The sequence below is a fragment of the Dermochelys coriacea genome, chromosome 16 (genome assembly GCF_009764565.3).
Source record: "Dermochelys coriacea isolate rDerCor1 chromosome 16, rDerCor1.pri.v4, whole genome shotgun sequence".
NCBI classification, from domain to species: domain Eukaryota; kingdom Metazoa; phylum Chordata; order Testudines; family Dermochelyidae; genus Dermochelys; species Dermochelys coriacea.
The window spans coordinates 7551337-7566458 of NC_050083.1; the positions used below are offsets into that span (position 1 = coordinate 7551337).

General features: G+C 44.4%; 1 protein-coding gene across 3 annotated transcripts in view; it reads left to right on the top strand.

Annotated features, from left to right (window-relative positions):
* COL27A1 (collagen type XXVII alpha 1 chain) overlaps positions 1-15122 on the top strand; it is a 256258-nt gene that overhangs the window by 89411 nt on the left and 151725 nt on the right. For 2 of the 3 annotated variants that reach the window (XM_038374877.2, XM_043498970.1), the window contains exon 6: positions 2788-2826. The exons of the other annotated variant lie outside the window; for it this stretch is intronic. In XM_038374877.2, the coding sequence (XP_038230805.1) occupies positions 2788-2826 (39 nt within the window). The remainder of the gene's footprint in view (positions 1-2787; positions 2827-15122) is intronic. 3 annotated transcript variants of the gene reach the window in all.

Genomic DNA, 15122 nt, shown 5'->3' on the forward strand with positions numbered 1-15122 from the left:
TCTTGTTCCACTGCCCCATAGCCCACGCAACAGTGGCAGGTAGGAAGAGTTTCAGCAACGGTGTCGGATGTCACCTGGGGAGAGCTAGGAATAAGCGGTAGCTTTGGAGTATGTGTCCTCTCATCCCAACCTGCTCTGTTTCTGGGGTGGGAGCTCACAGCTCACTTTCTCTGTTTCTGGGTGGCTCAGTAGAGTGATCTTGCTGGGTACTAAGTCTTTAGCCATGGATGGTCAGGGAGCATATACTATCATGCTAGTTGGGGGAAACTGAATGGAAGCTAATCTGGATCAGCGGTGGGGGTGGAGAAGACGCCACAATTGCATGCATATGGAGGGAGGCTCATGCCAGTGAACGTGGTAGTTCTTGGTCACTGGCCATGTCTGTTTTATCCCTCATTCTAAACAGAGCCATGCCCATTTCCCAGAGAACCCCCATGGCAACGTGGGAGATGATGGCTCTTCTCCTGCAGCCTCTGCTGATGTCCTGGCGACCCAGGAGCCTCCGTTAAACGAAAGCTGCCATGGTGTCATTTGGGGCTTTGGCATTTGACTTCCCTTTGTGAAATGGCGATGGGTTTGGTGCACAGGGGAAGATATGGCTGGGAGGGAGGGGTTTTAGCTGTAGGAAGTGTTTGTGTATGTGTGCACATTATTGTGTATTTGCGTGGGTGTGTAAAACGCACACAGCTAGCATTGCGTAATGTTGCAGGACATTTACCAAAGAAAGAGTGCGATGAATGAGAAGTGTGCTCAGGAGTTCCATTCCCACCGGGAAATCCCACTGCCACGCAGCAGGGCCTGGGCATGGAACTCCCTCATGCATCGTGTTTATGAACGTTTACTCCTCTAAGGGTATGTCTACACCAGTGGTTCTCAACCAGGAGTCCGGAGCCCTCTGGGGGGCCGTGATCAGGTGTCAGGGGGTCTGCCAAGCAGGACCAGTGTTAGACTTGCTGGGGCCCAGGCAGAAAGCTGGACTCCCACTGCATGGGGCTGAAGCCCGGGGTCCTGAGCCCCGCCACCTGGGGCTGAAGCAGAAGCCTGAGCAATTTAGCTTCACGGTGCCCGCTGTGGCAAGGGGCCCTGGGCAATTGCCCAGCTTGCTACCCCTTAATGCCGGCCCTGGCTTTTATATGCAGAAAACCAGTTACTGTGACACAGGTGGGCCGTGGAGTTTTTATAGCATGTTTTGGGGGGTCCTCGGAAAGAAAAAGGTTGAGAACCTCTGGTCTACACTACAAACCTAAGTCAACCTATTTAAGGTTGACTTATAGCCATTGCAGTAATGTGCATCTCCATACTACCCTCCTTGGGTCAGTGGTGCATGTCCTCACCTGAAGCGCTTCCACTGACCTAAGAGGGGCAGCTTCTCAGCCCCCCAACCTGCGCCCGCTCCCCACCAGGAGCAGGGTATCCTGGTCAATTTCATGGCTCACTGAGCTGTGAAATTGACAAGACTGCTCAGGGGTGGAGCAGGGAGTAGGGTTTGAAGTCACCAAGCTCTAGTTCCCAGCCAGGAACAAGGGGCAGCCCCTCGACCTTCTCACCTCAGCTCCTAACCAGAAGCAGGGTCCAGTGTGGGCTTTCTTGTGAATTTCAGGACTCCTGCTGTGAAATTGACAAGATTGCCGGTGTAAGGGACACAGTGTCTACACAGACACTGCGTCACCCTAACTACACAGACATAAGCCTTACCTCAGTCCTGGACGTGGAGTTATATTGGTGTAGCAGGGCACTTACATTGGTAGGAGGAAGGTTGTAGTGTAGACGCTGATGTAATTGGGACGACATAAACTGTCTTATGTTGACCTAATTGTGTAGTTTAGACCAGCCCTAAGTTACTGATGCAATTAAAAACCAGAAGCGTTGTGGGTCTCCATTTAACCAAGGTTCTTAATTATTTCTCAAGAAGAACAGCTGCTCCTCCTGGAATCCAGTCCAAAGAAACTTGTAACAGTTCTAGCACAATCTTTGCTAGCCTGGGCTGCTCAGTATGGGCTCAGAAGCAAAATGCCCCAAGTTGCAGCACAACAAGTTACTCACGGTCATCCCCAGTAATGATGGTACTGGCGCATTAGATGGCACTTTTTTTGCTCATGTTGCTTGGCAGATTTACTATCTAACACTTGCCACAATCCCAGGAGGTTGGTTCGTATCATCTCCGTTTTATAGGAGGAGAACTGTGACCCAGAGATGATCTTGTCCAAGAGTGCACTGGAAGAGCTCGGAATAGAGCCCAGGTCTTTGTGGGCCACACCTATTGTTAACCTTTCCTAGAGCTGAGTAGGAAAAGACCTGTGTTCCCAGAGAAACAGCTCCTGGAACTTTACTCCAGAATCACAACTAAAAAATGGCTAAATGTGCACACTTGAAGCACAGGTATGAAAGTACCAACCAAATTCCCCAGTCCTGCTAATGCAGCGAGAAGCATGCTGAAAGGCGTGACTTTTTACAAGAGCCAGCTCTGTTACCCACTACGCTCTTAACCACTGTTCCCTCTAAGCTGTGCACGTGTACACACGCATACAGATCCTAAACCCCGCGCACAGGGTGAAACACCATGCACACAAAAATTTGCACAGAAGCACAACAATTTGCACGCAATTTTTTGTGCACACAGCCTGTCAAAAATTTGCACAGAAGAAATTTTTTCCCCATATGGCCGGTCAAAAATTAGAGGGAACATTGCTCTTAACCTGTGGAAACAGCAGAGTCATCAACAATCACTTGCTTAAATAAATTCAGCTACTCAGGTAGTGATGTCATATTTCTCTCTCTCATATCTAGGCAAAAGAAACCAATGAAATTCAGGAATCCTACACTCAGGTATGACTTTCCCAACTCAGTGGGGGGATGTGTACAGGGTTAGTCCCTTTTTGGGAGGGGTTTGGAGGGGATCCAAGATTTCATTATGCATCATGATGTTTCTTAAGGAAACAAATGAATTGTTTTGAGTACATCAATAATTATCAGGTAAAAGGCCATATTGCACAGCCAGGGGTACAAGTTTTTTGTTTTTTTTCCCCAAGCACCCCAAAAGTGTGCTAGATGCACTCAGAACAAACATTAGACAACAACCCTGTCCTGAAGAGCTTCCAGAAAAAATATCAAGTTATCATGAACCATATTAAACCGTAAGTGCAGAATAAGAGTCACAAGATTATGGAGTTGCTTAGAGTTTTGAGGGGCACATTTTGAGTGTTTCGTTTTTTACCCTTGATGATGGATTGAGAGGCTGGTCAGGTGTTGGAGGTGTTAGGCAAAAAGACTCTTTTCCCCAAGAATCAGGCAGGCACAGACCATATTGAAGGGGGTTTATTCACCGTACCGGGAAGACTGATAAACAGCTTCAAAAATATGGTGCCACCGTGGCCAGTTACATGCAAATGAATTGATAAGAGAATGTATATATCTGTACATACAGAGACAGACATTGTTACAAGTCAAGAGAGAACTCTGAACAAAGATAAAAATACAAACAGTACGTACATATAGGGGTCATCCTGATTACTTCAAGTATCTATGGCTACCTTGCGGGGGAAAGAGGCGGTGGCAGGGATGAGTGTTTACAGATATCTGCTGGGCTGTGAAGGGAGGGTTTGTTCTCTAAGAGCTGAGTTACTGGATGGACATTTGACCATATAAGTTTATCAAGTGTTTACAGTTGTCAGTGTCCTTGGGCTACTGAAGCATTCCTGCTTGATCTGCAGTTTCTGTCTTAGCTGTTAGCTAAATTTTAACTCTTGCCTGACAGTGGAATGAATCAAATGGCTGCACAGATGGATCCGTTTGTGGCTGTAAACATGGGTCACATGTGGCAGTGGAAACAAAAATGATCTGTAGGATAGCCAGTGCCGCCTGGAGCCCTTGTAAATAGGGGCGGGAGGAGGAGGAGGAGGTGATGATGATGGGAAGATGGTGAATTCTGAAGTTGATGTTGCGGGAGCAGGAGAATGGTTACCATGTCCGCTGCTGATGTGGGACTTCAATGACCTGCTGCAGGAAGATTCCTGTGGCCACGCCCCCATCATTGAGTATTTGGAAGGGGCAGAAGCTGCCAGACCAGTGCCCAAATTCATTTAACTGCCAACCTTTTTCTTAGTATGGGGATGACGGACAAGGCCAGTGTCACTTTTCTAATCATAGGGGGAAAGGTTTAAACCACAGGTGGAAATTTAAAGGGTTTAAGTGCGAGTAGCTTTTGAAACTTTGTGTACTATTTATTAGTTTTGAACATACAGTAGGTCACAGCAAAAGTTTAGTAGCAGAATCCTGTGGCATGGTATCTCTCTCTCACCATGTCATTAATTTTATGCAAAATACATAAATGTAGCTATTCAGAAGTGTGTACTGAATATGCCCCAAATTTGAACACATAGTTTAGTCTGAATGCATGTGCAATTGAGGTATCTGTGAAAATCCAAGCATATACAATTCTGAAAAAGTATTCCATAAAATTCCTCAAAATACATCAGAGAACTTTGATATTCCAGGCAAACTATGAATTGCCCTGAATTACGCAGCTTCGCAGTTATCCAAATGAGAAGCCTAGTTTGTGATGCATTCTCCTTATCGATTCCATTATCTGTCTGCTTTCCAGGCTGTTTCTGAAATCCGCCTCATTCTCAGTGGCTTTCCTACTGGTTGGTGTGAATTAGCGAGATTCTGCCATAGTAAAAAAGCCGGTGAATTTCACAGGCCCAAAGGGGAAGAATAATGAGATTCTGGAGCTGGGTCAAGTTTAATTTTTCAAGCCCTTAATCAAAACCAGAGATCAGCTTCTGCAGAGAGGAGGCTTTCCCAGACCTGCTGCAGGGACTGTGATAAACTTCAGTTTGTAGTTTTTGTTTTCAGGACTCTGCACTTTTAGGGGTAGATGGAAGCTCCAGAGTTTTCATTAACTGCTAATTAGGACCAACTAATTGCGTATTATAAAGGGCTTGGTAGTACGGTGCTGGAGCTGAGGGCAATCAATAAATGGATCAGTACAAAAGGTACTAGATTAATTGCTTGGAGCTTATATCATAAATCCATTTTTCAAGGGTATAAGATTCTTAGGGTCTCTCCAGGCAAGGTTAGCAATTTAGATCCAGGGAAGTGCTGGTAACATGCGTTTACCCTCGTCCATCCAACCAACTCTTACGCAGTCCTGGAGCTGGATAATTCTGCTTGTCATATTTATACCATTTATCACGAGGGAGTAGTTGGGCCAACTGGATTTAATAACCTTTTTAAGAGGGAATCATAACATACTAGTAAAACTGGGAAGAGGAAGTGAGACATGTTTCGTTTTTTTTTTCTTTTCTTTTTCCCCACCACCCTTTTGCCTCCTGAGTCGTTGTGACAGCTATTTCAGAGCCAGGTGGGTGGCTTGACCAATATACCATGGGTACAATTTTCAAAAGCATCTGAATGACATAGGAGCTGTTTTGTTTTTGTTTGTTTGTTTGTTTTTTTCCCTCAGCCATCACACAGGCGATTAGGAGAGCAAAGTCTCATTGACTTTCAGTGGCACTTTGGCTGCTAAGTCATTTAGGTGCTTTTGAAAAATTAATGCAAGGTCTAGACTAGGGGGAAATCTTGTTTAAAAATTCCAATTGGCGTCAAGACCAGTTACTCTGTGTGTGTGTGTGTCTGTGTGTGTGCGCATCTTCTATCTATCTATCGCATCATCTATCCCATTCAATCTACCTAATCTTCTTCCTATCCTATCATTTGGTGCTAAGACAAAGCTAGACCAATTCAGACTGGAAATAAGCTGTAAATTTTTAACAGTGAGAGTAATTAACCACTGGAACAACTTGCCCAGGTGGAGTCTCCAGCACTGACAATTTTTAAATCAAGATTGGATCTCCTCTAGGAATGATTTGAGGGCAGGTCTCTGGCCTGGGTTATACAGGAGGTCAGATTTGATCACGATGGTCCCTCCTGGCCTTGGAGTCTATGACTCTAAGAGCTTGGCTACACATACAGCATGTCCGTAGTGCAGCTGCACCGCTGTAGCACTTAGTGAAGACTCTGCCTCCCATCGGCATTGGTGCTCCACCTCCCCAAGAGACGGTAGCTGTGTCGACAGGAGACGCCCTCCATCAAGATAGCTCTGTCCACACCAGGACTTCGGTTGCTATAATTGCATCACGCGGGTGTGGGTTTTCCACATCCCTGAGCGACAGAGTTATATTGACATAAGTTTGTAGTGTAGGCCAGACTTTGGTGCCCAAACCCATCCTCACTCTGTTCCAGGGGTTTGCCCTCAGTCTTAACTAACTGAAGAGCTACAGCAGCACTGTACTCACCAACATTAGCTGGTTTCATAGTAGCAGCCGTGTTAGTCTGTATTCGCAAAAAGAAAAGGAGTACTTGTGGCACCTTAGAGACTAACAAATTTATTAGAGCATAAGCTTTCGTGAGCTACAGCTCACTTCATCGGATGCATTAGCTGCTGAGCTTTCTCCTCATTTGCCTGATGTCTAGGTTTTCTGAGTGCGCTCTCATCCCTAACCCTTGTGCTTGTGTAATAAAAGACCAATTCAATTAGAGTGGATGTGGCCCATTCCCATCAGTTGACAAGAAGGTGTGAGTATCAACAGAGGGAAAATTATTTTTTGTAGTGACCCAGCCACTCTCAGTCTTTATTCAGGCCTAATTTGATGGTGTCAAGTTTGCAAATTAATTCCAGTTTTGCAGTTTCTCGTTGGTCTGTTTTTGAAGTTTTTTTTAATTGAAGAATGGCCACTTTAAAGTCTGTTATTGAGTGTACAGGGAGACCGAAGTGCTCTCCTACTGGTTTTTGAATGTTACAATTCTTGATAAAAAAAAGAAGAGGAGGACTTTGTGGCACCTTAGAGACTAACAAATTTATTTGAGCATAAGCTTTCGTGATGCATCCGATGAAGTGAGCTGTAGCTCACGAAAGCTTATGCTCAAATAAATTTGTTAGTCTCTAAGGTGCCACAAGTACTCCTTTTCTTTTTGCGAATACAGACTAACATGGCTGCTACTCTGAAAACAATCCTTGATGTCTGATTTGTCTCCATTTATTCTTTTGCATAGAGACTGTCCAGTTTGGCCAATGTACATGGCAGAGGGGTCTTGGTAGATGTGCAGTTGAACGAGCCCCTGATGATGAGGCTGATGTGGTTAGGTCCTATGATAGTGTCCCTTGAATAGATGGAAAATTTTCCCTCTGTTGATATTCACCCCTCTTGTGAACTGTTGGGAATGGGCCACATCCACCCTAATTGGACTGGCCTCATTAGCACTGACCCCCCACTTGGTAAGGCAACTCCCATCTTTTCATGTGCTGTATATTTATACCTGCCCACTGTATCTTTCACTCCATGCATCTGATGAAGTGGGTTACAGCCCATGAAAGCTTATTCCCAAATACATTTGTTAGACTCTAAGGTGCCACAAGGATATCTCAAAATGACATTGTGTGGGTTGCTGTGAACATATTCCTCTTTTTATGGCCCACAAAGCCCAAAGGCCTATAAGTCTCCTGCAAAATTAAAAGTACCTTAAAGCAATTCCAGTGGGCAGTGTGGCCAAATAACAAACCAGAACGATGCCCTTCCCTGCAGCACCAAATAAGAGGAGGATAAATGGATTGAACTAAGCAAACTTTAATCTCTCCCCCGATCTCACAAATGCTTATGCAGCTGAGCGACCTCAGTGGGATTATTCCCGTGTGTGAAGTTACTCACATGCATCCGCATTCACAGGATTAGGCCCTTAAATACCTAGGTTATATAACTGCAAATAGCATTCTGTGAGTTCTAGGGGGTTGGTTGTTCAAGGGGGTTGTTCCAAAGTAAATAAGATTGTATCTGGGCCTTTAATTGATCGATGAGGGATCAGAAGTTACCAGCAAAAACCCTGCTTCCAACTGAGGTCTGGAAAAGCTCATGCTCAGGCTTCAGTTTGTTTATGCTGTCGTTATCCCACTAGTTCTTCAGTCCTTCAAGGAGTCCTCCCACCAAAACTGAGCAAATCAAGCCAGGATACTTCTGGTGACTCTAAATTAAGATTGTTGGTGGTGAGAAAGAACAAAAAACTTATTTTGGTGGAGTAGGGGTTGGAATACAAATCCATAAAGGATTCAAAGAAAGACAAAATCCCTTTGCTTGTTCATCTTTAAGTTATGATGTCTTTGCACTAACTCTCACTCTCTCTCTAGATGGGAAGCTCCTCTTAAGAGTAACATTTCAAAGTGGTTAATGGGGGATTTGGCTGCTTGCTTACCATTAACATCAGTGGGAATCAGAGTTAAATTCCCAGCAGGTTGCTTGGCACTCAGCATCCTATAGCAAACCGCTTGTTCTTGTAGTGTGCGCCTTGTGTGATAAAGACCAGACCTGATGGAATAAACACTGCCAGTTTTCTGCCCCACTGATGCTCTCCAGCATCTCTGACTATACGCTTCGCGGTAATGCCGTCTAGACAGAAGTTGCTCTCTGCAACGTGTTTGAGATGGTGCAAATAAGGATCAGCTCCAATGTCTATTATAAATCAAGCTGAGCAAATAAGTGATTTTTTTTCTTTGTGGCTGAACTGAAAAATCCAAAGAAAAATTGGTTGACTTCCAACTGAAAGGATTTTTTAAATTGTTTTCCTTGAAGAAACTAAAAACTGGAAAAAAATCGCGTGGGTCAAACAAAATGTTTCAGAGGTCGACTGGAAACAGTGCTTTGAAAATTGTTTCCACTTTGTTTTTCAGATGTAACTATTTGCTGAATTCAACCTGAATTTCTCAATTTTTTCTCTGCCTCAAAAAATGGGTGTTTTAGCTAATTTATTTTCACCAATTTTTTTGTCAGCTCTAATTATAGAACTTCTAATGTCTCAGCCATCTGAAATGGACTGAGCTGAATTTCAGACTGGATAGGGTATTGTTAAATGGTTTCTGGCACAGCATTTCAGAGGTGTGTTTTGCTTCTTAATATTATATTGAAAAAAAATGATTTGGTGCAATTTGGGGTTGGTGTTTTTTTTTTACTTTGTTTTTCCTTATAATAAAAATAAAACACTATTCAGCTATGCCATGTGGCATCCTCTAGAGTGAATAACCACCAGTATTAAACCTTTTATTAGCTGACCTGCAAGCTCTCAGTTCCCATGCTCGTGCTACCTTTTATTGTTTACCATGTGCTTGCGATATTTCAGTATGTTTTCAGTTTGAGAGATGACTTCTTTGCTATTACTAGCTTCTTTACAAAGCACTGCACCTCCGGGGTTAGTCCTGTCGTACTGGTGTCTTGCTGTGACCATGTGGTTATAGATCCATTGACCTTGTGCAAGGTCAGAAGAGCGGCTGTTTGCCAGGAGAGGGTCTTTAAAACAATTTAACTTTCTTCTCTTTTCTTGAATTGGATTCTCAGTGGTGATGTATTAACAGTCACACGTTATTTTATAGAGATACATCAGGGTATTTAAGTTGGTGACTTGTTCCTCTGGCTGGTGTAATTTGATGCTAAGGCCTAAGTTTTTCAAGACTGACTAGAGTAATTTTGGGTACTTCAGTTGGTGGAAACCCAACTTGAAAGGTTTGTCCATAAGAAGTCCTGAGCACCTGCCCTTTGAAAATTAGACCCTTTAAGGTGTTTCAAATTGGGCACCTAAAAATGGTGAAATCCAAAATCACTCTTGTCACTCTTGAAAGTGTAGGCCTTTAATAATTTAGGCTTGCAGTGTATTAATATTCCAGGTCCAGCATTTGGACACCATATGTAAATTTGAAGGGTGGAAAAATTGCTGTCACATTGCCTTAGCCCCAAGGAGTGGACATGGGTTGAGTATCTTGATTTTCCACAGCAGCAAATAGATCAGGCACACCTTCCTGCTGCTTCATAGTTATCTCCCAGAATCCACAGCATCAAGTCCCCTCAGGCTGCTGATCCCCTCTGGGGTTTTGTGACTGAAGGAAACACGCCATAACATAGAGAGTAGCACAAGATGGGAATTTTCGCCGAACTCTTTTTCATTGAAAAATGCCAGTTTGTTGAAATGGAAACGGTTCATGAAACAGAGTCTGAATTTCCCAGTGAAGGAAGTGGAGGAAAGAAGCTTTGGAATTTGCCAATGTTTTGTTTAGACACATTTTGAAACAAAAATCTCTGGTTTTTCTGAATCAAAATGACTTTTCCGTTAGAAATTTAAGCTCATTAGGCTAAAGATTTTAAGAAAAAGTCAATCAAAACACAAGTTTTGAAATGATCCAAATGAAATATTTTGATTGACCTGAACCAGAAACAACTTTGTGTTTTGGTTCATTGATCTTTTCAAGATTTTGGCTTTTCGGACTGATTTGAGATGGGGGGGAACCTTTGAACTCTTGAAAATATGAATGGGATGGGGAAACTGCTTCCTGCCCAGCTCTAGTAGGGAGCTGTTTCTCCGAGCACTCGAACTACTGGTTCCACTGGCTCTGCTTTTGAGGGCTGCTGGAGATATGCAGGGGTGAGGTATTGACAGCCACATCTGGGCTGCTTATCCCTTCACATTCTTCCTGTCAGTGCTCATCAAGTTAGGCTTTTGTTGTCAAGACTGACTGGGGATCCGTTATCTCTCGGAAGGGGTGGGGGGAATGGAGAGAGGGGGCCTTGTGCTGGTGGCATGGACTCTTAATTTTTCATTGAAAAATGCCAGTTTGTTGAAATGGAAACGGTTCATGAAACAGAGTCTGAATTTCCCAGTGAAGAAAGTGGAGGAAAGAAGCTTTGGAATTTGCAAAGCGGGTGCGAGAACCATTCACAAAGGATGTGTACCCAGCTGACCTCTAACTTGTCTCCTTTGGTGGCTGCCTTGGGGAGTTCAGTAAAGCGCTGTGCGCTCCAAGTTGAGTGGGTTTTTACTTCCTGTCTTGCCTTTGCTTGATCCAGTTAAGCAGATAATTGCTTTTGCTTCCGATTTGGTGTCAGGTTGCAGTTTTATTGTCTACCTGTATAGGAAGCAGATTTAGAGTCCAAATGATAATTTTGTAAGGGCTAAATTTACACTCTCCTGCTTCAGGGCATCAGTTAACTGCTAATTAATGGGGGTTAGGAAGGGACTTTGCCTGGGAGCAGGTTATTCTATCACCGTCTGCCAAAGCGTTTCTTCAACCTTCCACTGAATCAGCTGCTACTGGCCTCTGCTGGAGACCAGATACTAGGCAAGGTGCACCACTGGTCTGTACCAGGGTGGCAAGTCCTATGTTCCGTGGGATGCATGGGCAAAAGCCGGCCCGCCGACAGGGGTGGGAAGGGGGGGGCAAAGGGGTCAATTGCCCAGGGGCCCATCGATTTAAAAGGGACCAGGAGGATGGGATGGATACATATTTTTTAAAAAAAATTAAGATTTTTTTTAAAAAAGAGCAGTCGCCGTTTACCAGAGCGCTGCTGCACCGGCAGAGCGTCAGCAACAGCAGCCTGGGAACCGCGGAGCCTGCTGACTCCTCTGGCTGCTCGGGAGCCGCTGTGCCTGCGTGCTGGCTCTCCGGCTGCGGGGCTGCGGACAGGGAGACTTTAAAGAGGAACAGGCTCCGTCTGCGCTACCAGATTTCCTCCCCCAGGAATGCAGCTCCCTCGCCAGACACAAGCCAGCAAGTTCAGCCACCCAACTGAGCCTCTCTAAGTTTGGCGAGAGGCAGCCGAGGCTCGCCCCCCCCCCACTGCCGCTAGCACTGGCTGAGGAGCTGCTATCACGGGTGCAGGTTGAGGGGCCACCTCCTTCGCTCAGCCAGGGAACGAGGCACGGGTTTTTCCTCTGCCTTCACCCCTGGCCACCTCCTCAGAGATCTCTTGGTAGATGTGGCGCACCAGGCCTGCCATCTCCTCATTGCTCTGGGTGTTGATGTCCCACAGCACCAGCAGTTCAAGTATTGTATTGTATATTTTGACGTTGTTGGTCATATTCAGTTACCTGTTATCTTTAGATTACACATGAATCACAATTAGGTGTTTAATTAGCCTACTTGATACTTTAGGTGTTTTCTTACTTTGTGCTTCGTTAAATGTTTTAGACATTAATTAATTCCATCCCATAATGTATTTATTTAATTTAAATATATAATTCAAAATAACAAATTCTATATCTTATATTTAAGCTCATAATTTGTTTAATGCTGGTCCTGTAACGGGGGGGGGGAGAGTTGACTAGATCAAGCAACGCCACGACTTTCACATGGCGGATTCTAATGTGTTATCAATAGCATAAAAAGCAGTGTTGTAAACCTCAGCCATCCCTTTCTAGGGGGGCCATTGACTGTTCTGCCCTGGGGCCTGGCATGACTGTCGGGGGGCCTGGGCAAAAACAGTTGCAGGCCCAAGCAGGAACATACCCTCCTATGAAAAAGTACACTGGGAAAGACATTGTGTGCATGAGTTTGTCCTCTTCAAAGTACCCTCTAAACAATGGCTAATCTGTGCAAGCCCCATGGAGGGAAGGAGATATTTGTCTCCATTTTATCAGATGGGAAAGCTGAAGCTGAAGGATTTGCTCAGGACCACAGAGGGGAAATGGAATCAGAGCTGGGAATAAACTCCTGACGTCCTGCTTCGAGCTTGCATCCCTATGCTTGGTAGGTATCATACAAATATATTTATCTTGCATAAACTTCAGCCATAAAATCCCCAGAATGTTTTGATTTCCCTACTGCTTGCAGCTTGTTGCTAATAACAGATGTGCTCAGGGTATAAACAGCCTTTCAATGTGGTATTTTAGGAAAGAGCTGGGAACGGCGCTCAGGCTCTAAGCCCTGGCTGCCCATAATATTCATCGACGTAAGACTTGCTGCCCATCCTGTTGCCATCTTCCAGATTTGGCCTTTTTTTTTTTTTTTGTAGTTTAAAATTATATCCTGTTTTATTTTAGCAGCAGCAACTGCCCTTTCCAAGGCCGAGGCTGGAGAAGGCTTTTATGAGCTATAATGACAAAGGGTCTTGGTGCATAATGAGCTTCTAGCTGGTATTTAGTTTTTTTCTATCTATCCTGTCGGGGGAGAAGGGAGAGGCTCGTGCTTTCAAGTCCCAGTTCCAGTTCTGCTCTCAAAGGCAGAGACAAAAATAGGTTTTCCATCTAGTTCGGCATTTGTTTCTTGTTCGAGTGCAGTTGACTTTCTCTCTCTTGAAGAGCGGATTTCTAAGCCTGGCATTACGTTGAATGGCTTCCACGTGGCATGGCCTTAATTTTCTTTTTACACTGAGATGTCTTTTTGTCCCTCGACCTGCTCAGAAATATTGTATCCATGGGACTTATATAACTTCCTTTGCCATAGTCTGACAGCACTGCACAGTCTTGAATAGTTTCAGAGTAGCAGCCGTGTTAGTCTGTATCCACAAAAACAAAAGGAGTACTTGTGGCACCTTAGAGACTAACAAATTTATTTGAGCATAAGCTTTCATGAGCTACAGCTCTTGAATGTGTGTTATCCTCACAACAGCCCATGATGAGAGAGAGAATTGCCGCTATCCCCATCATACAGACAGGGAGTGGAGGCCCAGAGAGATCAAAGCATGGTATATACGTGGAGGTTGTAGTGATATAGTCCAAGCCCTTATATGGATGCAGTTATATATAAAGGTGGCTTATATCATTCTCATTAATCCCCTTCCCATACTGCCATAGCTGTACTGGTATAAGGCACCTTTGTACCGATACAACTGTGTCCACACCAAAGGGCTTGTGCCACGCTAACTATACCTGTATAATTAAAGTGGTACAACTTTTGTGTTTAGACAAAGCCAATGTGATTTGCCCAAGGTCACATACAGTGTCTGTGACGAGACAGAGAATCTTAACTGATGACTTCTGGGTCCCAGGCAAACTCTCGGGACCGTCATTCCCTGTGTGTTTTCTTGCACCTTTTTTAAATACAGCATCATGTGAGCTAAGCAGCACAGGGCTCTTTGGGATGCATTGGCACCTTCAGATCCTTGCAGTTCTTGAAAGAGAGTTTATTCCTCCATAGAAATGTTGGCCCAGATCCTCAGCTGGTATAAACCAGCATAACTCCCTGGACATCAGTGGGTCTAAGGTGATGATTTGGCCCACAGTTTCTCTGTCCTTCTTGTGATTCACCTGCCTTGAGTATGAATTGATGTAGCTTGTGTTTTTCCCTACAGGGTTTAAATGACTCCGTTCACTAGGATTTTCCCTCTCCAAATTGTATTCCAAAGCATAAGTTCCTTCCTCAGTTTTTACTCTACTCTAGGGTGACCAGACAGCAAGTATGAAAAATTGGGACGGGGGTGGGAGGTAATAGGAGCCTATATAAGAAAAAGACCCAAAAATCTGGACTGTCCCTATAAAATTGGGACATCTGGTCACCCTACTCTACTCTAGCACAGTTGCTGCTCAAGCCAGTCAGGGTTGAATAAAGAAACCAGGATTTGTTGTCATGTATGAAGTACTCTGTCTATCTTAGGTACTTACATGGCCCCCTATCACTGTAGTATCTCAATCTTCAGGTTGCTTATTCTCCCAGCTCCCCTATGGGGCAGAGCAAGGCTATTATCCCTATTGTACAGATGAGGCACTGGGAAGTTGAATGGCTTGCCCAAGGACACTCAGGCAGTCTGTGGCAGAGCATGGAATTGAACCAGGTCTTCCAAGTCCCATGCCAATGCCCTAACTGCTAGAATATACATACCCCACCACCACCCCATTACTCAGTACTGTGATTTGAAAAGAGAGTGAGGAAGACCCAGATGATAGAGGAAAGGGCATGAGAAATTTAGAACATTTTCCATGGGAAAAGCCTGAAGTAATAAGAGCATCTTCTAGTGCCCGTTGCCAACTGTGTCCACATATCTATTCAGGGGACACCATCATAGGGCCTAATCACGTCAGCCACACTATCAGAGGCTCGTTCACCTGCACATCTACCAATTTGATGTATGCCATCATGTGCCAGCAATGCCCCTCTGCCATGTACATTGGCCAAACTGGACAGTCTCTATGCAAAAGAATAAATGGACACAAATTAGACGTCAAGAATTATAACATTCAAAAACCAGTCGGAGAACACTTCAGTCTCTTTGGTCACTCGATTGCAGACCTAAAAGTGGTAATTCTTCAACAAAAAACCTTCAAAAACAGACTCCAACGAGAGACTGCTGAATTGGAATTAATTTGCAAACTGG